At 40.5% G+C, this 26398-nt stretch overlaps 1 protein-coding gene across 1 annotated transcript in view; it reads right to left on the reverse strand.

Annotated features, from left to right (window-relative positions):
- cadpsa (Ca2+-dependent activator protein for secretion a) overlaps positions 1–26398 on the reverse strand; it is a 218921-nt gene that overhangs the window by 167089 nt on the left and 25434 nt on the right. The window contains exons 2-3 of the mRNA XM_073468331.1: positions 13232–13345; positions 8734–9066 (exon numbers count right to left, since the gene is read on the reverse strand). Of these exons, the coding sequence (XP_073324432.1) occupies positions 8734–9066; positions 13232–13345 (447 nt within the window). The remainder of the gene's footprint in view (positions 1–8733; positions 9067–13231; positions 13346–26398) is intronic.

A 26398-nucleotide genomic window follows, 5' to 3' on the forward strand; every position in this document is an offset into this window, starting at 1 on the left:
GCGGATGTTGTTTTTGGACTTCAGCTCGGCGTTCAATACCATCATCCCGCAGCATCTGGTGAGCAAACTGGCCCCCCTTAGTTTCAGCAGCCCCCTGTGTAACTGGCTGCTTGACTTCCTCACCAACAGACCCCAGTCTTTGAGGGTGGGCAACAACGCCTCCAATGTCATCTCCCTGAGCACCGGCTCCCCTCAAGGCTGCATCCTCAGTCTGCTGCTGTCCACCCTGATGACCCATGATTGTTGACAGGACCACTAATAACCACATCGTGAAGTTTGCAGATGACACGACAGTAGTGGACCTTATCCATGATGACAACGACACGGCCTACAAAGAGGACGTGAAACATCTGGTGGACTAGCCAACAACCTGGCCCTGAACGTCGACAAAACCAAGGAGATCATCGTCGACTTCAGGAGGAGCCAGCCCAGTCACACACCACTCCTCATCAACAACACAGCAGTAGAGAGAGTCAGCAGCACCAAGTTCCTGGGGGTGCAGATAACAGACACTCTGACCTGGTTCCATAACACCGGAGCTCTTTTAAAGAAAGCTCAGCAGCGCATGCAGAGCAGAGCATACTGACCAGCTGCATCCCTGTCTGGCCAGGAGCCTGCAGTGCCTCTGACTGGAAGTCCTTGCAGAGGGTGGTGAGGACAGCGGAGAAAATCATCAGGACTTCACTTCCTCCCATCCAGGACATTGCAAAGAAACGCCGCCAGACCAGGGCTCATAACATCAGCAGAGACGCCTCCCATCCCCACCATGGACTGTTCTCAGTGCTGGACTGTAAAAAGAGGTTCTGCAGCCTTCGAAGCAGAACAGCCAGATTCTATATCCAGCTTCTTCCCACAAGCCATAAGACTGCTGAACACAAAATAAAACCCACACACACACTCACTCAGGACTGCTTCACTGGATTGTGCAATATAATATAATAATACACATGTGCAATATATTTTATATTTGATATAGTTTTTTTATGTTTATACATTATATTTATTTATTGTTATGTAAATACTTGCTGCTGTTTGTATCCTGTACTATGCTGAGCCAACTGCAACAACATTTCGTTCCGATCTGCACTGTAAGGTGTAATTTGAATGACAAATAAAGAAAGTCTAAGTCTAACCTACATTACTGCCTTTACTAATGTTTGAGTGGGAGGGTCCATTTTTAAAACCCATGAGAAAAAAATCCTGGATCCATCCCTTTATCCGGCTAGTTAATGGGGTTTATTCTGGGCCGAGACCCATCCTCCACTCAAGCTTCATGGAAATCCGTTCAGTAAATTTTGTGCAATCCTGCTGACAAATCAACCAACCAGTGAAAGAAACAGATGATGAAAACAAAACCTCCTTGATGGAAGTCACCATATATACACTGCCCAGCAAAAACAAAAGTCACACACTATTATGTTGAACCGCCTTTAGCTTGGATTATGGCACGCATTCGCAATGGCATCATTTTGACAAGCTTGTGCAATGTCACAACATTAATTTCTGTACAGAGTTTCGTCAAGATCTTGTATTGATGATGGGAGAGTCAGGCTGCTGCGTAAAGTCTTCTCCAGCACATCCCAAAGATTCTCAGTGGGGTAAAGGTCTGGTGGCCAACCCATGTGTGAAAATGATGTCTCATGCTCCCTGAACCACTATTTCACAATTAGAGCCTGATGTATCATAGCATTGTCATCTTGGAATATAGGCCGATGAACTATGCCATCGTCCATCGCCGATGGCTGGCAGCCATCGACTACTAATCTTTGACCATCATCACATTGTGATTTAAAAGGCTCCCCACAAGAGAGCACAATAAGGTGGCGTGTCCCTTCAGAGTTGCCATAGGGCAAGAGTTGTTTGTGATATGTGGGGAGAGGAAATGACGAGAAGTATGTTGCTGCTCAGTGCACTAACATTACGTCTCCACGTGTACAGATGTTCAGTGTGATACCACATGTGCCCATTAGGTGGCGCCTTTGAGTTGTGTTGCAGAGTATTGACAGAAGTAGAAGAAGAGGTGTGTATGTTTACGCTTCAGACTGGCATCAGGGCTAGATGGAAAACCAGACGATTACCAAGTCAACTCCATCCTGTATGTAATGCGCGACAAGAGCGACGACATTCTCAATACACTACCACTGACGGACCAACAGAAGGCAGCCTATGCAGAGGTGACAAAAGCCTTTGGTGAACATTTTGTTGGTAAGCACAATGTGATATATGAACGTGCTAAGTTTAATAGCAGACAGCAACAACAAGGCGAGTCAGCAGAGAACTTTATTACAGATCTGCATAAACTGGCAGAACACTGCAAATTTGGTGCCTTAAAGGAGGAAATGATAAGAGACCGCATAGTGGTCGGGATAAGAGACTCCAAGCTGTCAGAGAGGCTTCAGTTAGACCCAGACCTGACGCTGGCAAAGACCATGACGCAGGTCAGGCAGCAGGAAGAAGTGAGGAAACAACAGCAACTGTTAAGAGCGACACACACAGAAATTAAAGGTGCTAATGTGGATGCCATAAACACATTATAGACAAGCTCCCCCACGCAGGCCAGAGCAGTCTATGTCCAAGCCAAACACTGTAAACAAGACACATTATGCTGAGAAATGTGAGAGATACGGTAAAATGCCACAACACCCATGGAAACAGGGCCCAGCCAAAGAGGCCGAGTGTCGTAAATGCAAGAAAAAGGGACATTTCGCTGCGGTCTGCAGATCATATCAAAGAGTGGAAGCTATAGTGGATAGCGACACAGAAAATGACATAGCCTTTATGGGGACAGTTAACACAGAAGGAACAGAAGAGGAATGGCTAAAAGAAATCAGCTTGAACGGAGAGAAGGTAACATTTAAACTGGACTCAGGAGCTTCAGTTACGGCTATTCCATCTTCCCTGTACTCTAGAGCACGTGATGACAGGCTGATGACACCACCTAAGAAGATTAAAGGTCCAGATAACTTTCCATTATAGATTTTGGGCATCATGACAGCACATATTAAAACTGAAAGAAACAAGGCAGAATGTATATGTGGTGGCAAACCTAGTGATGCCACAAATGGGCCTCCCTGCTTTAATAAAGTTGAACCTGATTCAACAGGTAGCTTCAGTTCAGGAGGAGAAACAAGAGAAGAGCCATCAGTACAGAGCTATGTTCCCAAAAATGTTTTCAGGGCTTGGAAAGCTACAAGGAAGCTACAAGATAAAACTGAAAGATGGAGCAGTTCCTTATGCTCTCTCAGCTCCACGCAGAGTCCCATTACCTATGAAAGACCAAGTTAAAGAAGAGTTAGACAGGATGGAAGCAATGGGGGTTATAAGAAAAATCGAGGAGCCGACTGAATGGTACGCAGGAATGGTGGTGGTTCCCAAACCAAATAACAAACCCTGCATATGTGTGAACCTCACCCGACTTAATGTATGCAGGGAGAGACACATATTGCCAGCAGTTGATGAGACGCTGGCACAGCTGGAGGGGGCAAAAGTCTTCTCAAAATTAGATGCAACATCTGGTTTTTGGCAGGTTCCTCTACATAAAGAATCACAGCCTTTATCAACTTTTATTACCCCCTTTGGAAGATACTGCTTTCAGAGGCTCCCCTTTGGTATCTCTTCCACGTCTGAACATTTTCAGTTGAGTATCTCCCAAATCAATGCAGGGGCAAAGGGCGCTCTGTGCCATGTGGATGATATCCTAGTCTATGGAAAAGACAAAACAGAGCATGATGAAAGACTGCAGGAAGTACTTAAAAGGTGTGAAAAAGCTGGCCTCACTCTCAATGAAAAATGTGAATTTTCAGTAGAGAAAGTGAAATTCCTAGGACACAACATAAGTGCAACAGGATTCAAGGCTGATCCATACAAAATCAGCGCCATTGAGAAAATGCCAGAACCTCGCAATGTGGAAGAAGTCCGCCATTTCATGGGAATGGTAAATTATGTTGGCAAGTTTTCACCCAGCCTACCAGAACTCACAAAACCCCTACGTGATCTGTTAAAAAGTGACAGCAGATGGACATGGGACGCACAACAGAAAACAGCCTTTGAAAAAAAAAATAAAAAAAAAAAAAAGTTCTCCCCCAGTCCTAGCACAATATAGTCCTAAGAAAGAAACAATGTAATCTGCAGATGCATCTTCATATGCACCTGGGGCGGTCCTCTTGCAGCGGCAGGCAGATGGTAGGTGGAGACCTGTTGTGTACATATCACGGAGCCTGACACCCACAGCGGTCCAGTATGCGCAGATAGAAAAAGAAGCTCTAGCAGCAACATGGGCCTGTGAGAGACTCAGCTCATATCTGCTAGGCTTGGAATTCACAGTGGGAACTGATCACAAACCTTTAATCTCCCTGCTTGGCTCTTGGTCCTTAGATGATCTACCTCTAAGAATTCTCAGATTTAGGCTAAGACTGTTGAGGTTCAACTACAAAATACTACCAAGGACTAGAGGACAGGGGGGCCAATAGGAGCTTGCAGAATGAATGCTGTGCCTACACTGACCATATTCTACAACATCTACCTGCCACTGAAAGTAAACTAGCTCACATCAGGGAAGCTCAGAGCACGGACAGCATTTGTAAGCAGCTGAAAACATTCACAGAAAAAGGCTGGCCCCCTCACAGAAGAAGCATCCCTGAGCATATTCTGCCATTCTGGCCTGAGAGGAATGACATCCACATGGCAGAGGGCCTGCTTCTCAAAGAAGTGAGGATTCTGATCCCTGGACGCATGCAGGGGGAAATGCTGGAAAGGCTACATGAAGGCCATCAGGGAATGACTAAGTGTGAAGCAAGGGCACAAGAATCCCTATGGTGGCCAGGGATAACAAGACAGATTAAAGAGATGGTGGAAAGATGTGAAATCTGCTGCCAGTATTCACAGACAAAGACAGAGCCTTTAATGACCACGCCCCTACCTGCATGACCATGGCAAAAAGTGGCAGCTGATATCTTTCAGTGGAAGAATGGTCATTATATCGTGGTGTTAGACTACTACTCTCGATACATTGAAATAGCAAACCTCCCAACCCTGACAACATCTACAACTGTGGAGCGGCTGAAGGTAATCTTTGCAAGATTTGGAGTACCTGAAATCTTGGTGACTGACAATGGCCCACAGTTTGCTTCCACAGACCTAGCCAATTTTGCCCAGGACTATGGTTTCAGTCACACAACCAGCAGCCCTCGCTACCCCCAGAGCAATGGGGAAGCAGACAGAGCTGTCCACACAGTTAAACAGCTGCTCAGCAAAAGCCCAGACCCCCAGAAAGCTCTCTTAGCTTACAGAGCTACACCATTGGCTCACTGGCTGAGTCCAGTGCAACTGCTAATGGGGAGGAGGATAAGATCAACAGTTCCAACCACTCCACAAGCGTTGAAACCAGCCTGGCCAAACCTCAGAGCATTCAGGGAAAAAGACAAGGAAATAAAAGCGAAACAGAAAATCATTCAACCTGAGACATAAGACAAAGGACTTACCAATTCTGGTTCCAGGACAGAGAGTGTGGATTAGAACAGCGCAGACCACGGCTACTGTCCAGGGACCTGCTTCAACACCAAGGTCTTATAATGCGGAAACAGACCAAGGGAGCTTAAGAAGAAGCAGGGCTCACCTGACAGTGCTCCCTGAGAGAGGTCTGCCCTGCTCTGATGAGACAGTGAGCAGGTCGGGAAGAGTTTCCCGTCCTCCAGATAGACTGGACTTGTGAATAAACAGGGAGTCCAGGGAGTTTCCCCGGCTTTTGAAAAAATGTATGGGCCTAACAGTTTGTTGTTCCTAAAACAGAGTGTGATATGTTGTGTGCTAATGTTACTGAATATGAGTTGAAAATGCCCAGTTATGAATACCTGGTTAAGATGGGAGTAATTATCATTGAAATTGTTTTAGTTTGGCGCAGTTCAATCTTAAAAGTAAAGAAAAGAGGTTTACAACCTAAAAGAGGGGGATGTACAGATGTTCAGTGTGATACCACATGTGCCCGTTAGGTGGCGCCTTTAAGTTGTGTTTCAGAGTGTTGACGGAAGCGGAAGAAGAGGTGTGTATGTTAACGGGGCAGAAATAAAAGAAGCCGTGGTTAACGCACCTGAAGTCTCCCGAGTGTGTCATTACGAACATAAACCCTTCTACACCACGTCCTGTTTATTATTTTCTTATTAAACCATCTCAGTCAGGCGATCCCAAGACACTTAAATTCGTGGCAGCAGTGTTTCTTTTCCAGCAGGCCGCTGTTTCTCTCAGTCGTGTCATTTTTATACAGTTTTCTTAGCTTAGCTTCCTTGGCTAGTCAGCCAACATTGTTTTATGAGGCTGAACAAAGCTAAGTTACGGACATGTGCTGCGGAGACAAAGGATCTCTTAAACCTGGCACAGGGATGTATGTCGGTGGTAACGGGAGATAGTTTTCTCTGTAGGATGAGACAGTGGGAGATTCATGTCAGAGCAATGGTGGGAAACAGTGTTGAGCTAATACGCAACTGCTGCCTTACGACAACACTGAGGGGACACGCTGCCTCAAATTTGTAAACAGCAATGTCATCGTCTGTGACAATGATTAACTGTAGACATCGTCATATGCCAATTCGGCAGACATCGCAGGACCCTACTTGGAATATGCCTGTGCCATCAGGGAAGAAAAAATCCATTGATGGGAAAACCTGCCAATTCAGTATCTTCAGGTAGTCAGCTGACCTCTCACTGCTTGTTCGTCACCTCACACATGCTGGCAAAGACAGAGACACAAGCCCCATTCACACTGCCCTTTGAGTGTGGGAACCACTGCCGATTCTCTGCATCGTCCTCTCTGTGAAAGTTTCAGATGCGGAGAGGGGGACAGTTTCACTGCGGCTCTGATGCGGCTCCGGGGGTAGTATCAGAGGTAGTATTAGAGACGCAGCAGAGGCGAGCTGGCGTCTGTGTGAATGAAAAAGCCGGAGGCATGGAGCGGGGGCATGTCGGTCTGATGGTGTTCACAGTCTGACAACTAAACAGATCCTTCACTCATCAAATATAAAAGAAATGACCCGCAAAGCAACGTTACAGGACCAAACAAGAGTAACGTAGTAACTGGTAGTGTCTTTAGCAATTTACATGAGGAAAAAAATACTGCAGTTATATGTGGAGAAGTGTCTGTCCTCCTGTCTGTCCTCCTGTCTGTCCTACCGACTCTTCGTCACATTTCTGCCTGAAAAAAAGCGTCTGTCCCAGCAAAAAACTTTAACTCACCACATGTTTATCTCCTTTCACTATTGTGATGTTGTAGTTACTGTCTTGAAAAAAATCACAGCGACGGTCAGCCCTCCCTACCAAGACTTCAGTGAACTTTCCCCCAGGAAACAGCATCCCTCTCCGCAAGTGAAAAAGTCAGACGTCCGCTGTTTACTGATGGTGACTATGTAATTATGTATTTTAGAATGGAAATATTTTTTCCATTGCTCCAGAGTCCATCTTTATGCTCCCTAGTAAACTGAAGCCTTTTTTCCCCATTAGCCTCTAATTAGTGTTTTTCTTAAGGCTACACAGCTGTAGGTCCTAATGCCTTGAGTTCTCTTCACATTGTGCATGTGGAAATGCTCTTACTTTCACTATTAAACATAACCGTGAGTTCTACTGTTGACATTTTATGATTTGATTTCACCAAACGTTTAAGTGATCTCTAATCACGATCATTCAAGATTTTTTTCCAACCACATTTGTTCCTCGAAGATGATGGTTCACCAGTGTCCTTACAGGTTTTAATAATGCGTCGGCTGGTTCTTAACCCAATTTTAGTAGTTTCAGTAATCTCCTCAGTTGTTTTCTTTACTTGTTTTCTTTACCTGAAACAGAGTAACATCTTTTCCACGACCACAGGATATGTCTTCTGACATGGTTGTTTAAGAAATGAGAAGCTCCTCACTGCATCAGTTAGGGATAAATAACTTGTTGCCAGCTGAAACATATGAATCACTGCAATAATTATCCAATGGAAGGCTCTTACCTATTTGCTTTATTAAATCCAGGTGGTGACTTTTTTTGGCCATGCAGTGTATGTTTACAGCAATCTGCTTCACATCTTGCCAAAATGATTGCGACGATCAGCAGTAAGAAATTATCTGATTGGAGCAGCCTTTTTCAAGAATTCAATGACCACATGTCAGATTGTTTTTTTTATGGACTGCAATAGGTCTGGTGGTGAGCAAAAGCCGTTTCCCTGGCTAAAAAAACCAATGAGCCAAATAAAGCTCTATAGGCAGGATTAAGGATTGGGATGCCATTTTCCTGTGCTAGAGCCATCGAGTCAATTTAAAGAAATAACTTGTAAATCACAAATGTTTACTGCTCTTACCCCCCACGAGCACAGTTCTTAAATCAACTGAAAATAACATCCACTGGATGGATACATAAGCCGTAACTGCTTGATTAAGACAAAATAACAAGCCCTCCCACCAAACAAACAGCCACTGTGAACATGATGTCTGGCTGAGTTATGAATTGAAATGAATATTCACTCTGATTATCAAGTTAATATTGGAGCTCTTAAATGAAACAAATGTTAGTAAAACAGCTCTCTTGTGAAATGTTGAGGAGCAGCTGAATTAAGTCACAGTCAAGTTCCAATAGAGAAGGCCAGAGATAGGTCATAATGTCTCAGAAATAAACAAGTGAAGGGGAAAAGATAGACAGACACATCACACAAATATTCTAAAATGCAATGCCTGTGATATATTAAACACCCTACAGTTGAGGACAGACCTGGCAGGCGTTATAGAGGAGTTGGTGCTCAAACTTCTTGATGCCCAAGATCTGCTGAAACATCTCGTACAGTTGGTCCTTGCTGAGGATAAGCTCAGAGGCGGCGCTGGCTGTCATTCTCTGCTGGTGCTTCCTGGGGTCCTCTTCACCTCGGTAGATGGTGTCAAATTTGGCCATCCAGGAGCTCAGCACTGTCTCTTTGCTCAGGCCGTCGATCTCAGGCAGGCTGCGCACCCGCTTCTCTATGTGCTTCTTAAAAACCTCTCGAGAGTCACTGGCTGAGCAGCCACCGCTCTGCACCATCCGGGACACACGGTCACTTTTCAGGAAGACCTGCAAACAATTCAAGAATTGACAGATTAGCCATTTTTTTCCTGATTTATATATGCTGTATGTATATCAAACTTTGGGGGTGGATCTTGAGAGAGGGATGTTGCTGAAACTTCTCAGCATCATGGACAAATACCTCTCCCCTATTCGTGCCTCTCTAGATGAACACAGGAACACCTTCAGCGACAGACTGTTACCATCAAGGTACACCACTGAACGAGTTCCATCCACAAAGTGGTCATCAACCTGCACAACTTCTCACGCTATACTCTCTGTCCTGCTCATCTCCTGCTCCTGTGTACAGTGCAATGGACCCCTTAACATACCTCATATACTGTACATACATTTTTTCTTCTTTTCCATACATACTTGACTGGAAACAAAAACATTTGTAGTATTGGTAATGTAGTAACACTGATGGACCTTTGTGATATACGGACCCAGCCATTTCCAAATTATATTTAATTTTACCAGAATTATAAACAATATGTGATATACATCTATGCAACAACAGCTTTATAAAAATAAAAGTAGTTTTGTTGTTGTTTTTCTTTAAACTGAAAAAACTAATTTCTGTGACCGAAGATCGATTATTATGTAAAAGTCATAAATATAAAAAAAGAGAGAGAGAAGTAAACATTGAGGCTAGTTGAAAGGTGCAATGTGTATAATTTTAGTAATCATTTAAAAACTGACTGAAACAAACGAAAGAATGTGAAGAAATGTCAAATTTATGTCAAAGATAGATATCTACTGATGTTACCATGCTAACCAGCTAGGAGACATCTCTTGGAGACTTGGAGATATCTCTCTCTGAGATGTCTGCTTCTATCACAATAATGGGAAATAAATGGCAATATAATCTAAATGGGAATTAATTTGTGGGGCAAACAGCAATGAAAAAAAAATCACATTTTAATACAGTTCCGATAAAAAAAAATGCCCCTGTCACTCTGTATAAACACAATGCAAACACTCTTTATCAGGACTATTCCTTCAGTAGAAAACACATGACTTTAAGGTCTGTGGAATCACAGCAACACAGTTTCTGGAATGTCACAGTACTGTTGACTATTTTAAATGTAACTTTTCAATGCTGTGCAAAGCACAAATGTAATTCTCCTCAACTCCTTTCTACCAATTAACAAACCAAAACCAATTTCAATCACAATCCAAACAGTTTTGCATTGAACTAAAGCTGATTCATATTTGAAAGCCTGTATAGAGGCTTGTGATTGATGAGTGGTACATTCCTGTCACCTGCTGTCAACACTGCCAAGCTCTCTGTAACCCTTTGTCACCATTTTCCTTTATCTTTCTATTTCTGTCTGTCCCCCTATCTCCCTTTCTCTCTTTCCCTGTCTGCCTCTGTCAGTTTAAGCCTGAAGCTAAAGCCACACTGAGAGCTCCAGGTTTTAATTGAATTGGATAACCTGTGCCACCAGCTTCATCTGTTAAATATCACACTGTTCTCATTTGGCTTGCTTGTGCTGCCACATTAACTGATAAGGAAGTGCCAGTCAATGTGTCAGCACCACCAACCCAACACAGATGCACTTCCTTTGTTTTGTTCTAGCACCCAACAGCACCCTCAAATCTACAAATATCCTCTTTTGCAACACTTGTTCCTGGATCAGCTCTAAGAAAACACATGGCCAGAGAGACAGAAATTATACAATAACATATTTATGACTGATTTGCAAACTGCTTTGAGCATTTACTACTTCAGTTATGGTTTAATAGATCTGACAGGTTTGTTGTTCATGTGAGGATCTATGAGAAGCTCTAAATGAGAAGGCATACTTCCTGTGGCCAGAACGACCACGCCTCCCTTTGGGTGAAAAAACACCACAGTTTACTTTTTTTGTTACTTCCCCAAAGAACAGTAACAGAAGAGACCTGTGGCTTCAGGCCATCTGCAGAGGGGATGAATATGTCACTATGTGTCTGACTGTATCAAACACTTCATCTCAGGTTAGTTAATGATGTTAGTGTGCAAAGGACATATGTGCCAATTGTGCCTGTAGATTGAAGCAAATAAAAAAGAGAGTCTTTGTGACAAGTGAGTAACTACACTTTTTACTGTGTAAACTATATGGCTCTATCGTAAAGAAAACACCTGCTTTTAGAATAGAGTTTGGTTTAGCAGTCTGTCTACTCTAAAGACTGCCCAGAGCAGGGGGTATTTTAATGTTGATAATCCATATAAATTGAGCTGACCTTTTATTATGAACTTAATAAAGTGACATATGAAGCTGAGCTGAAACTGACCTGTTTTCAACTTTGCCTCACAACAATTACTAACCACCTTAGCCATTTTCCCTTGAAGCTAACATGTGCAGCCATGAAAAATACATGGGAAATAATATTTTTGTAGATTACAGCACACATGTAATGCATTTTCACGGCTTTATTGACAGGACAGCTTGAGAGATGATAGGAAATGGGATGAAAGTGAAGGGGGATGACATGCAGCAAATGGCCACAGGTCAGACTCAAACCCTGGGCAGCGGGGACAAAGCCTCCGTGTATGGGTCACACGCTGTACCAACTGAGCTACTGGGGGGCCCACTTAGCTTTTTTTTTTTTTCATTAAATTGCTTTTGCTGCATTTAAGAGCAAAAGTAATATACAGAAGATAAAGTAAGCCAGGTCTCTTAAATAAACAACCAATTGGTTTCCTTTTTTGAAAAACCAACACTTTTAGCAAGGCTTGCACATTTTAAGATGCTGGTACATACTCGTGAGGTACAAAGTAGTATGAGAGACAGGATGTGCCGGGGCTAGCTAGTTAGCATGGTAACATCAGTAGATATCTATCTTTGACATTAATTTCATCATCTGTAAACACAGTGCACTGTATAGTTAACACAGTACATGGAGTACACACTTAGTTGCCAGTTTGGTGCACCGAGGTACAAAAACTAATGCTGTACACACCACAGTCCTGCAATAAACCTCCCCTAGAATGTTCAGCTTTGGTTGAAAACTGCTTCAGAGAGATGGTGATTAATTTGCAGGATGGAGCTGTATTACATTATAGTGACAGGATTTTTTATTAAGCCCCTGTCACTCTCTCTGTTTCCCATTTATATTGGGCTAACTCTTAAAAAAACATCTAAGTACTGAATAACATAATTAAATTCAACAACACCACAAACTACAGCCTCCATAACCATAAATGTGACTCTCCAACAACCTTGTCTCCTCGTACTAACATTATTACTTAATGTTTTTTCCTAACATCTTCTGGTAATATCCAGAATAATGTTTTTTTCTGTGATCTTGTGATGGATAGGACTTTGGACAGGAGTGTGAGACACACAGTGATGCATCCTGCATTGCGTGTGCCACATGGTTAGGTTACAGCTTCAAAAACACTTGGTTAAGGTGAGTGAGTGAACAGATAGCGGTTTGGTTTAATGCTCAAATAGTAAACATATAGCATCTCTGTTATTATTCTCTGTCCACATTAACAGTGCCAATGTCTTGATCTTTGACTTGTTGTCATTGGCTTCTTGTTATATGGATGGATATGCTGTGAGTCACTCCATTTGATTTATGTCAAATGAGAGGTTGTAAATGAACAGAGCAATCCAGACTGTTTAGAAATGTGAGATGCAGAGAGGACTATGGCTCTCCTTTCATCACATTTTATTTCCCTCTTCTATTCTTGGTTGATCAAGCCCACTGAATCCTGGCCATCTGGGAGCACATTATTAAGACTGCCCTGAGGAGTTCAGTGCACACTCTGCATCATTTATCAGAGCCAAGACAAGTTATCTCCACTGAGGGTTGGATACTTTTCACCCCATTATTAGTTTTCCAGCTTAGACAGATTCATTTTAAACAAGAGGAGGCTCGCAAGGGAAACTTAACAGTTAGCAAAAGTCAGTTTAGACATCTGAAATGACATAGAGGTTGCAGATATTTGCTATTTCAAAATAATTATATAGAGGTAACATAAATTATTTAATAAATTCTACGGATACATTTTCATTTTTTATATACAGTTACAAAAGGCAAGGTGAATGCCTTGACAAACACAGCAGTATATAATGCATAAGTAAATATATCTGCAAACAATCAAAATTACATTATAAATATTGTTTATGAGTATTCTGGTGGCAGAGTGAAATATCCAGACAGACAGATAATACAGACTCACATCATAGTAGCTCTGGACAGCGTTGATAAAAGCCTCATCAGCCACGATCTGTGTGTCCCCATGGAGAAACGCCTGGAAACGCTCTTTGACCGTCTGCAGCTGCTGCTTACTGATCTGAAAGAGACAGGAGACAGACAGGAGACCAAAAGTTATTATAGTTTATGAAAATCTGTTTCTTTCTGCTGTCGTTCATCACATAGACCCAGAAGTTAGCTGACATAAGCTAATGTTAGCAGTGATTGCTGATAGCTAACATCAGAATTTGTTACAGCAGGACCGACTGACCAGAATAACATCAATTAAAACGTATTAAAACCAATGACTGTGTGATCTGATGTTTATCGGATGTTTTCACATCACAGATGAAATTGTTGTAGGCTGATAAAGTTTAGTATGGCGCTGAAGTAAAAAAAAAAGACAAATAGAATCTTTTTATTGAACAGCAAAAACTGATTTGACTGATAAAAACCTGAGTTGGGTACAGCCCTATCAATTGACAGCCCCAATATATACATATACACACATATGTATATAAATGTGCACATATACAGTATATACACATATGAACATATACACACATATGTATATAAATATACACATATATACACATATATATACATATAAACATGTATATGTATATAAATGTGCACATATATACACATTACATATATATTCATATACACACATACATATACATATATACATACATAAACACACATTGGTTGTTTTTTGTATTCTTCTAACCTTTAAAAGTTGTTTTGCTTCATATCTGTCTTATTGAAATGTGTTTTATGACACTTATGTCGGCCACAAAGTAAAATGTGTCAAAAACACACCTGCAGTGTCACAGAGTTTAAGTTTGAGATGTTGCTTACAGAGATCCTCAAAAGACATCCACAGACTGCATGAACTAGGAAACAGACTGTAGCGTCATGCTTCAATAAAGCTGCTGCAGTGAGAGCAATCAGCAGAGGACAACAAGAGAGAGGATCCACTGCTGACAGCATCTGCTTAATGAGATACCCTACAGGAATAAAGAAAGTCATACTAGTTTAGAGACACACTCACTGATTTTCCATAAATGCCTAATAGCACCGAAAATCCCCAAATTACCTCCTAGCACACTGTTGATGTTTGACAATTCAGCAGAGTTCAAAATTCAGTTTGAAAACAGTTACAGAGAGCTGGGAACCTTTGGGTTACTGGGTGCTACTATGCAGCATAAAAAAGGAGTTGTATCTAGAACCAGAAATACTGCCTGGCAGTTGTATAGCTCCCCAAACAGTCAAGCTACAGTTTATTTCTACGTTACGTCGCGACGTTGCTCCCATGTGGACATTAGGCTAACGTTACTTATGTAGGAGGGATGTGGGAGATAGGCAGAGATCATCTGAAAGTGATTAAAAAAAACAACTCAGTATTTTTTAAAATGGACATCGTAGAGCACATGTGGGATTTTATGAACTTGCTGGGAAGTACGAACTGGATGAGAGTGACTTCTGACTCACAACAATTACTAATCACATTAGCCATTTTCATCTGATGCTAACGTCTGCAGCCATAAATAATAACTGTTACAGCAAACCCACCTAATCAGCCAAGATCTGAGGAGGCACTGTTAACTTTGCTGTTTGCTGTATGCAGCAGACTCAATAAATGCCTTATCTTAAAGCTGCTGTGTGAAAACAATATTATCATAGATTACAACAAACGTGTAAGGCACTGCAGATGGATACATGTTTTGTTTTTGCAATGTTTATGTATTGAAAAGATGCAGCTTTTATTTTGTAGACTGCTGTAGTCTGATTATTAGAAGGACTTTCTGAATAAAAGGGGAATTTAAATGATGAAGACGTAGCCATGTGCAGTGATAAAGATCATTGAGGATGCCGTACACTGAGATGCATCGAGAGTCATTTCACATTCGACAGCTGAATCGTAATCGAATCGTGAGGCCATTTGAAGATTCACACCTCTAATGAAACTAGTGTCAATTTGACAGTTAAAGAATCACATACTGATATACTTTAGTTTATGGTGTTTACTGTCGCACTTTTGTAACATGCAATCTTAGCGTAGGTAGGGAATATAAGCTGTTGATCCTAGGTTTAGAATCGAAAGCAATGTTATTCAATCCTGGTCCTTGGGGACCCCTGCTCTGCATATTTTAGATGTTTCCTTTCCCCAACACACCTGATTCAAATGATCAACTCGTCATCATGCTCCACTAAAGCCTCACAACAACCCATTCATTTGAATCAGGTGTGTTGGAGCAGAGAATCATCTAAAAAACATGCAGGGCACGGGTCCACAGGGGCCAGGATTGAATGATGTATTCCATTGGGCTCAGAACTCGAGAAAAAAAAAAAAGACCTCTGACACAGAAAAGTGCAATGGAACAGTCATCCAAGTCGGAAGTGCAAGTTGGCAACTCGGCCAAGATCAGCTAAGCCCAACGTCACTGACAAAAACACAGATGACATCATAGCAGTATGGCGGCACACATATTGAACAATTACCTGTTACCTTTCAATTACAGTCCTGCTCACCATTATTGGCACCCCTTCATTTTTTGCATAACCTCTACAGTATCGTCAGAAATAAATGGAAATGTACCAAATTTATATCATCAGGATCTTTTAATTGGAGGTCCAAAGTAATTTAACAAAGAAAATTGTTTTTTCAACTTACATATTGTAATTTCAAAGAAGAAACAGAAAAAACAGCATGTGCAGCAATAATGGCACCCCTCTTTAATATCTGGTTGCACACCCTTTGGCAGTGATGACAGCCTCCAAATGTTTCTTATACGCTTCTATAAGCTTCTTGCACTTCTCAGCTGGTATTTTCTCCCACTCTGTCTTTGCAAATTGTTCAAGCTCTTGAACGTTTGCAGGTTTCTTTTCCCCAATGGCAGATTTCAGCTCATACCAAAGATTTTCGATCGGATTGAGATCAGGACTCATGGCTGGCCATTTTTAAAACAGTCCATTTTTTCCTTTTCAACCATTCCTGCGTGCTTTTGGATGTGTGCTTTGTGTCTTTGTCTTGCTGGAGGACCCATGATCTTCGACTCAAACCAAGTTTTCTTACACTGGGTAGGACATTTCGCTCTAAAATCTCTTGATAATTCTCTGATTTCATGATTCCTGTGATACGGTCAAGGCCTCCAGTACCAGATGCAGCAAAGCAGCCCCACAGCATTATGGATCCTCCACCATGCTTAACTGTTGGTAGGGTGTTCTTTTCCTTGTAGGCTTCATTGTGTAGTCTATAAAAAAACTGTGGGTGTGCATTGCCAAAAAGCTCTATTTTTGTTTCATCTGTCCACAGAACATTTTCCCAGAAGGATTGTGGTTTGTCCAGGTACTCTTTGGCAAAGATTAGTTGTTCCTTTTTATGTCTTTTCCTCAGCAGTGATGTCTTCCTTGGCCTTCGCCCATGAAGCCCTGTTTGGTTTAGTGTGCGGCGTATGGTACTTGTTGAAACCATGACTCCAGACTGTTCCAGGTTGGCCTTCAGGTCTTTGGATGTTTGACGTGGTGTTTTTTCCACCATTCGCACCAACTTTCGAAGACTTCTCTCATCAATTTTTCTCTTCCCCCCACGCCCAGGGAGGTTCTTGACAGTTCCATGCTTGGCAAACTTCTTAATAACATTACGCACTGTTGAAACAGGGACACCAAGGTCTTTGGAGATGGCCTTATACCCTTTGGAGGTCTTGTGTTTGCCAATTATCGCACTTCTGATGTCCTCAGACAGCTCCTTTGTCTTCACCATTGTGACAAAGGAACAGGGGATAACAGATGGCTTTTTAAAACACAGAAGTCATCATTCATTGGCTAATTCATGTCACATGGGCACAGACAATTTATCACAGGTGATTCTCATTTGTGATTTACCACAGGTGAGTCACAATGTGTTTCCATACTGATTTACAGCAAAGGGTGCCAATACCAGTGACACAGCAAGCTTTAAGTTTTTCTATTTTTTCCTCCCATTGTTAATTGTTTTATATTGTTGTTTATCATTTGCTCTTTTGTATCAAACACGAGTTCTCTATAGAAAAAAAATGTTTCACTTGATTCATTTTTTTCAGAAAATATTCCACATTATGTACTTAAACTTCATGGGTGCCAATAATGGTGAGCAGGACTGTACTTTTATATAGTGTTTGTTTTGTGGAATGTGCAAAAAATAAATCCATGTTTTCCCAAGCAAACACACTGGGACACATTGAGATTGGAAGTCAGGAATACCAACCTAAAATACCACTTTCAACTTGCAATGGAATGCAGCAGAAGAATAGAATAACTTACAGTTGAGTTTGTTGAGATTCACTTTGTTCGGAAGGGAGATTAGGGAGATATGTCAAATCAAACACTGTCAGTAAGTGACCACATCACTGTTGATAACAGTGTGATTTTAAGGCACTGCCTCTGACTTCAGTCTTGGATCTCTAAAGTTGCACAAACACTGTATGGATTAATCCCAATTTCAAATTCAAACCTCTATTCAAGACTTCAAAAACCTTGATTTAGTTTCAAAATGGTCACCCACAGCTAATCCCAGAATCAAACTGAATTTCTCTCAAATTAATTGTCATTTGACGTGGTCAGGTCAGAAAACTCTGTTCAGCTTCCTTGCAGTTTGATCAGTTCTGTTGTTTGATCAGTTCTGTTGTTGGATTTTGGCTGCATGAGCTATTATTGGAGTACTGTTTTGCATGTTGTGGCTAAAATTGTATGATTAAGATTGCTGTAATGTAACATTGAACTTCACTGCAGAACAGACGCTATATTGTCTACATCTTTCAGATATCCGCAGCTCCATATTGTTTTTACTTTTACTTTTCGTGCATGATAGAATTGTGTAAAGTAATGTTTCTTGCCTCGTTGTAGTTGTTGAGGACAGTTGCCTCGCCTAAATAAACATTATTAGAAAAAACACAGTGTCTGCCAAGCTGAACTAAGTTCAGTTATTGCTGTATAAATCTAGGCCTGTATGAGTTTTAAAACAAATTAAGAGAATTAATTTAAACAAATTAAATTATTTACAAATTAGGAAATTAAAGAATAAAAGGCAGAGCTTTAAATAAATGAATTGAAGCAGTTAGGCTTCAGAGGCAAACATTATGCCGGAGACATTACTTTTTGAGACATACTTTTAAAGAAGTACTGTAACATTTTAAATATAACCTGCTATGTGTTTTGAGCTTTTATTTTGAGTTTGGCAGTCTGTGTGTCAACAGTCTTCATACTGGTTTTCTACTGGTGATGATAGTCTTGATCCCACCATGTGATGGCCCCCCAGTTACAATTTAGGATTTAAATATAGACACAGACTCACAGTGAGTTTCATAATTTCATAATCATACATGTGCATCCTTTGATGTTTTATAAATTAAGTTTCCCGTTAATACATTATTATATATAATGATGCGGGATCCTTCAACAAAGACTATATTCCTTCAATGAAATGGCCAATAAGCGGCTCCCTCCCTGCTAGAGGACTCCACAACCATTGGCCAGTTACCATCCGCAGCCCTGGTAACCGTTACTATGGCTACTGCAGCAGAGGAAGTGGTGAGATTACAGCTTCCTTAATGGGGGTCAAAGTTTAGATGAACTACAGCAGAGCCAGATGTGTGCTACTGTTTATCCATAATAGATCAGTTCATGACTAAATATTGTTAAAGAGGAGGTCAGAAGGAAATATACTGTATACTGCTTGTGAGTAGACTGAAGGTCAGTATGTTGTATTGGTTAAGTTCCTCCTTCAGATTGGTCTTAGACTAAAACAAATAATATATTCTGAAAACTCTATCATCTTAACAGAGATAGACAGACCAGCATACTGTAGGACCAGGGTACCAGGCTCCTAAAAGAATTTTCACTTTAATCCTGAACAGGGAAGCATCTTGTTGGCATTGCTGGTGGTACATGTAAACACAAAGTACTTCACTTTACTCCTCTGTCTTTCCTTTCTTTCGTTTAAGCAATTATCTATTTGGCTTTATTAAAAAAAACTGTAATGGTTAAAGCACTGCCTAAATCACTTGTGGCAGGGAAACAGGGAATGCACCTGATGAACACCAATTGAGATACAAGACCATTGCATCTCTAATTCAGTTTACAGTGTCCATAGTGTACTCATGTTTAAGATCATTGAGTCATTTCTGTAGCCACTTTGGTTATGTTTGAAAGATCATGATCATGGTTAAATAAAGGTAAAGGGTAAAGGTACATTTCTTGTCATTTTTTAAATCACAAGGGTTTAAAATACGAAACTATGTTTGAGTCCTTTGAGTCCTGCTATATCTATTTTGAAAAATGGAGTGTTGATGATGTGTTCAGGAGTCTCACAGTCTGGGGAGTGACGCTGCTCTGTAGTCTGCTGGTACAGCAGCAGATACTTCTGTATCTGTTGTCAGGTGACAGCAGGGTGAACAGACTGTGGCTGGGTGGGTGTTGTCTTTTAGTATCTTTGGGCTCTGTGCAGACATCTCACTTCACTGATGTCACCGATGCTCTGTAGATGGTACCAGTGATGTTTGAATAAACCTACAATGGCTGTAACCCCAGTCCCTGGTGTTAAAGTCACAAGCTCTGTACACTCTACCATCTATCCTGACCTCATTCTTTTTTACAGTACTATAACAATCTCTCGCACTTTTGCTTTTGAGAGACAGCAATTTTTATTCACAAGACTGCCAAGAGGATCATTGTCAGGAAAACAAAAACATATTTCAAAATAATGTTTCTGGCAAATAAAGTCAGTAAGAAGTTGCAATTCTATGATCAAATATACACATTTTCACCCAACCAAAATGTTTATATGCAACATAAATGATAAACATTTATGTGCCATTAAATTCTAAGTTCAGGCTTCAAGATTTACCTTTGTAACATAAAATGCAGTTGTAGCCCATAAATTAGAATAGAACAAAAACAACAAAATAGGCAATAAAATAGAACAACATATATAAAAGTAGCACAAAATATGAAATAGAAGGAAATCTACATTTTATTTACAAGGAAGATAGTTGATATACTGTATATAGTAACCATATGTGCGTAATATTGCATATATACATATATATACACACACACATATAGATATATATACAGACACACATACACATACACACACACACACACACACACACACACACACACACACAGTATATGCACACAAACCATGTGTGAGAGTGGTGTGTGGAAAATGAAAAAGCAAGGTTTCCGCTGTAGTACACTGCTGTGTATCGCTATGCATATTATCTTATCTCCACAGACATGTGAGACTACTTCTTCATCCCACTGGTTCTCAAACTGAGGTCCGGGCTCTCAGCCAGGAGGTCTGGTGAGTCTGCCAAAGTTCAGAGTCATTGTGTAGAATAACAAGCATTACCTAATTTTATTACATCTCCATTAAAGACTTAGCAGCTGCGTAATCCTCACACAGTTTCACCGTATTGGATCAGTCCATCATGATACAAGAAAATATATGTAGTTATTCCTATGATCCATTTGGAGCTTCCACTATGCTTTTGAAAATAAATGACTAAAATATGCAGTGCTCACTAACAACTTGACAACTTGACAGCTCTGTAACTGCTGGGACCATATCTGAACTGAGGGTCTCTGAACCTAGGGTTTAGGGATAAAGAATTTCCAATGCTATACGTAATTGTAAATTCCTTTCAGACAAACTTTGAGGCTAAAAAAATACATGGAAAGTGAATATTTTGTGATTTACACTCAGACAAGGCAACAAGGTTGTCTTGGGAAAGTAATTCTACTCCAGGCATATTCCCCACTGACAAGAAAACTGTTCGGTGGAGTTTTGTAAACACATCAGAAATTACACAGGTTCCCATAGGAATGAATGGACTTGGGGAATGACTTGCATGTGCACACATGTGGAAGTGCAAACACTGAAATAGTCATTGTAACTTTCTGTCATTAAGTTTTTTCTTTGGTATCTGTAGATGAAAATTTAAGGACAACCTTAACCAAAGTGGTTTTATGTAGCCAGGCATGGATACTTTGTTAAGATTTGATTTGTAAGTAATTACCTGCAGACAGTCCTGTGATCCATGGTGTTATTGACCTCCTAATTCATTGAGCTTGTAAGAGCTAATGGGTTTTCCAGTCATCAAACATGCAGACTGAAGGGGTGTTATATGTTTTAAATTGGGTTTGTATTCTCTACAGTATCTTGAGTTCATGTTTAATAGTTTAATGGCACGCATGGTAGCATGTAGTACATTTTTTTTTCTTTTTCACAAGAACCATTTTCCCCTCGGTGCTACCACTCTTGGGCTCTGCACTCTCTTTCCTCAAAATATTGTTCCACTCCAGTTGTGCATGTTAAGAGGCATCTGTTATAATGTAACGCTCTGTTACCACTGCCACTCCAGGGAGAAGACAACTGAGAGAGAAAAAGAGGGGAGAGAAAAACTAAGTCGGGAGGAAGAGGAAGGAAACTCCCTGAATAACAAAGGAAAGACAGAAAATTGTAGGGAGGAGTGAGTAATAAATCATTGGAAGTAAAATAGGAAAGTAAAGTTGAGACAGCTCAAAAGATGGAAAGTATATTACAGATCAGTGTTTGTCAACCTTTTGTGGGTCAGCGCCCCCCTATCCATTATCCAGGTCCCTTACTGCCCCATCATATAAAATGTAGTCTCATAAGTTATATATGTCACATATTATGCAGCATGTAACTTTTATGCATAGACTTATTAAAATGTTTTTAAATCTAATCTCCTCAAATTGTTATTATATTTATTGGTCTATTTTTATCCCTATTATCAATTTTGTTTTAATTTATATCCTATGTAGGATTTATTGAACTTTATTATATTTTCATTATTAAAGCTTTTAATTATTTTTAATTGTATTTCATTGTAATCATTCTTAGTCGCTGTTTTGTCTTTTAAATTGACATTATCATTCATTTTTATCTCACTCCATTACAGCCTACACTTGTTCTGTCCTATTATCAGTCATCTGTTGGTTGGTTGGTTGGTTTGTTGGATGGATGGATGGATGGATGGATGGATGGATGGATGGATGGATGGATGGATGGATGGATGGATGGATGGATGGATGGATGGATCGATGGATGGATGGATGGATGGATGGATCGATGGATGGATGGATGGATGGATGGATCGATGGATGGATGGATGAATGGTAGGATTGATGGATCGATGGAGACTTCACAACTAGACGAAACCGGCTGATGGCATTGCTGTGACTCAGCTTATCAAGTGATTTTTTAATGTTTTGTAGGATTGTATAGTTTGTAAAAATATGAGTTTGCAATGTTGCATTGTATGCAGTCATAAAAAAAAATTAAAGGCACAAATTGAATAGTGTTATAGTGTGTTTCTGGATGCTAGACACCAAGTTGCTTTCACAGGAAGTCCGACAGCGGAATATTCCAGCAGCGATAACACTGTGTTCACAGTGTAAGTGTATCACCGGAAAAAATGTCTTACTTTCAAGAAAAAGAAAACTCTTAATTTCCTCCATGGTTAATACCAACGAAGAGTTGACACAATGAAGGCCATGTTGGTGACATTTTGTAAACTATACTTAGATGTCCCATTCTGATGAAGGTGGCATGAAGCTGGAAGCTTTCTGTCAGCTTCCAGCTGAAGTAAAGAGTTGTTTTGCTCGTAAACGATACACCGTCTCGTGTCGTCTCATCATGTTGGTGTAAAAAGGTATGCTTTAGAATTTTTGCACACCACACTCTTGCAAGTAGACGCATGTTTCAACTTGTGTTTTCATGAATATTTTTTACAAAAGACAAAGAACAGAATATGATCCATACCATTCAATAAAATTTTAAGTCTGGGAGAAAAGCTGCTTAACTTATTTTAATGCTTTTCATGTGTAAAGCAGCCAGCAGGAATTCAGCATCTTAATTCAGCGTCTTAAGCTGCATGCTCCTAACCAGCAGGGCCAAAGAAGGACACTAATGCTCATGCACCATGGTCACAAAAACGCAGAAGTCCGAAATTTTCTTTGTATGTGCACCCAGTAAGCAACTTTCACTAGAAAGAATGGCACACCAGTAGGGCTGCACAATTAATAAAAATATCATTAAAAAAGTGCAATATAAAAATGGCACATCGAGTACTTTCATCTAAAATGAAAATTTTGATTCAAAAATAATCATTCCCACTGACTAAAATTCAAATCATAAAATCTGTCAAAATAATCACAATGTTGTTCTTTTTGAACATACTGTGCAGCCCTGGTCACGTGCTTAGAAGAGAGCATCCTGTTTTTCTTATTACATCCATGACTGAGCAACAGGAGATAGCTGATCAGTAGTGAGCCTGAAGGATGGCAGGACTTCAGCTCTCTCCAGTTCAACAAAATGCAGAAATAGAGAGCCACATATTTCTGTTTCAATAACAGTAGCATACAGAGCATAGACAGAGGTGAGGAAGGGCTAATTATTGACTAATGCTCTAAAAATGATTTGGATAAACAAAAAAAATGTAAGTATCAAAGGTTTGCTAAGTTAGCTTTCCCTCAGCAAATGTTTGAAGATCTAAGACTGTAATTTGCTACACAGACAGACAGACCGAGTGTGTAAGCAGAGTGTGGTGTGAATGGAGGACGACCAGTCACACGGCTGCTGTCTGATAGAGAACTGGGATAACACTGCTGTATCTGTGTGTGTGGGTGTCTGCGTGGATGCATGTGTGTCAATATATGAGCAAATGCTTGCTTTAGTGTGTGTGTGTGTGTGTGTGTGTGTGTGTGTGTGTGTGTGTGTGTGTGTGTGTGTGTGTGTGTGTGTGTGTGTGTGTGTGCCTCTCTGCCTGTCTCAGTGGGTGTTATCTACCTGCCACGATCTCTAGTCAGTGTAGCCCTGCAGTGGAGGATCAGGCTGAGATGACAGCTGAGATCACAGTGGATATTTTAGGAGCAGAATCCTTTTGTCAGATAATGTTGCCAATGAAGCAGTCTGATAGTTGTGTCTCATTCAAAATCAGGCCCTCTTTTCCCCAGTGCTTTTTCTGGAAGCCATCTTTACTGAGGACACTATTATGAATCATTGTTAATCAAAGCACAGACGGGCTACTACTCAATGATCTGAGTCAAGTGCCTCTTTGAAAGTAACTCTTGAAATACTTTTCAAAGACTTGCTAATGCTTAAAAATGGCCATGTCTGCATCCGTTGGCTAAACAGTGATGGTTTGTGACTTGTTTTACCATGTGACACAGATCAATTTATGGTGTCATAATTTGGTCTCTGCTCAAACAGGGCTATAATATCAAGGGTCAGAAAGGTTACATGCTTGCTATTAGGTCAACATTAAAAAGCATACTATGACGTGGCTCATGTTATGACAACGGCAGCGCATGCAGATACAGCCAATAGCTCCGGCTGAATCACATATTGACGACGGCTGAAATGAATTCATCAGCGTTGGAGAAGAAAGCAAAGGTCTTCGATTAAGAGTAGTGGACTTTGAGACAGTCACTGCCCACGGCATCTTCAGACTAAGGTCGGAAGAGTGCAGGACTACAGCGCGACGAGGAGAGGTGGACTCTGTGTTTACACCATTGATGCTTGGTGCTCACACACAGAGTTGATAGACAGTGTTTAACTGATGTCGAACTTTGTGAAGATGCCGACCACATCATCATCACCATGTTGTTGTCGCTGTTTACATTCCTCCACGCGCAAAATTTAAAAAATGTGCCTACGAATTATTTCCTGGCTGTAAACGTGTTTATGTATGTATGTTTACAGCCTAATAAACTGTATGTTCTATACTTGTGTAGCATTAAGGAACTACAAACTTTCATTTAGTTATGCAATCCTATGTAGTATAATGACAAATATATTACCTTGAACCTTGTACCTCACGCTGCGTGTCATATTGGTACTATGGAAACGTTATCAACCACTGACCGACTTACTTTACCTCCTCCTCCTCACTGAGGACATTTTCAGCTCTTTGTATCAGTGAATTTTAAAGGAAAGAAGGAGGAAAGTGTAAGCAGACAAATTTGCATGTGGACCTATATACAACTTCCTTTGAGGCATTATAGAACAAGCTCTCAGGAATTGTCTAGAATAATAAGCTGTTAAACTGTCAAGTCATGGTAGTAGTCTTATGAGCCCTTGAGGCTTGTATCAGTTAGAAGATATTAGAAGGTATAAGTTTTGGACTTTTGTCATTTTGAGATGACAGAGTTTAAAAATAAAACCAGAAAAGATTTCCATCTGTGACCAAAGTAGCAGAGAGCTGCTTGGCTGGTGGTGAATTGAGTTGTTTTTTTTTAGATTAATTAAAATCAGTCATCAAATATTTGCTCTCCTGTTCTGCTCTGTGATTATGGCCTCTCATTAAACCATCAAGTCCTGGTTCTCTTATTTTGGTTAAGAAAGATAAGAAATACAAATGCTACCTCAATATTTGTTTTGACTGGTTTAAAATGATTCTTTACTATGACAGACTTCAAACAAGCAGAAGAAGAAGAAACCTTATTTGTCCCTGCAGGGAAATTAGTTTGCAGCACAATCACAAGGCATTTACTCTCAACAGTCCCCACTTGACATACCCAAACACATACCTCTCACTTTGCATCCAAATTAGAAGTAAAGGGAAAAAAATAGGACAGACCGAACCAGCTGGACATGCTTTGTGACCAGGAACAAGTGGTCTAAGTGTATGGATGTACTGGTTGTGTATGTACTGCACAACCTGTTTAAAAAAATGTATGGCCCGTGGAAAAAATTAAAACTTGCATCTATTTTAAGTGAATAGAGATGGCAACGATTCAAATGAGCAGGCACAGGGTCGAATGTTGTTTGATTCTTCATTGTTAGTTTGCTGGACGCTATTGGTTTTTCTTTTTCTGTGCCTCAGTCGCAATGCCAAACCAGCAGATGATACACAAAACAAAGTCAATAACAGCAGAGTAAAATATCTGGAACATTTTGTCGTGGAACCATTAAAGGATAGCATATTCTTTAAAAAGTTAATTCTTTGTTGAAGTCAGTGAACAGGTATCATTTAAAGCAGGGTCAATGGGCGGTATCCCGCTTTCATCACTGTCGCCGGTATCATGTTCTCCTACGATATGGAGCATAGCTGTCATAGCTGCTTTAGCATATTAAAAATAA

The sequence above is a fragment of the Pagrus major genome, chromosome 6, assembly GCF_040436345.1.
Source record: "Pagrus major chromosome 6, Pma_NU_1.0".
NCBI lineage: Eukaryota > Metazoa > Chordata > Actinopteri > Spariformes > Sparidae > Pagrus > Pagrus major.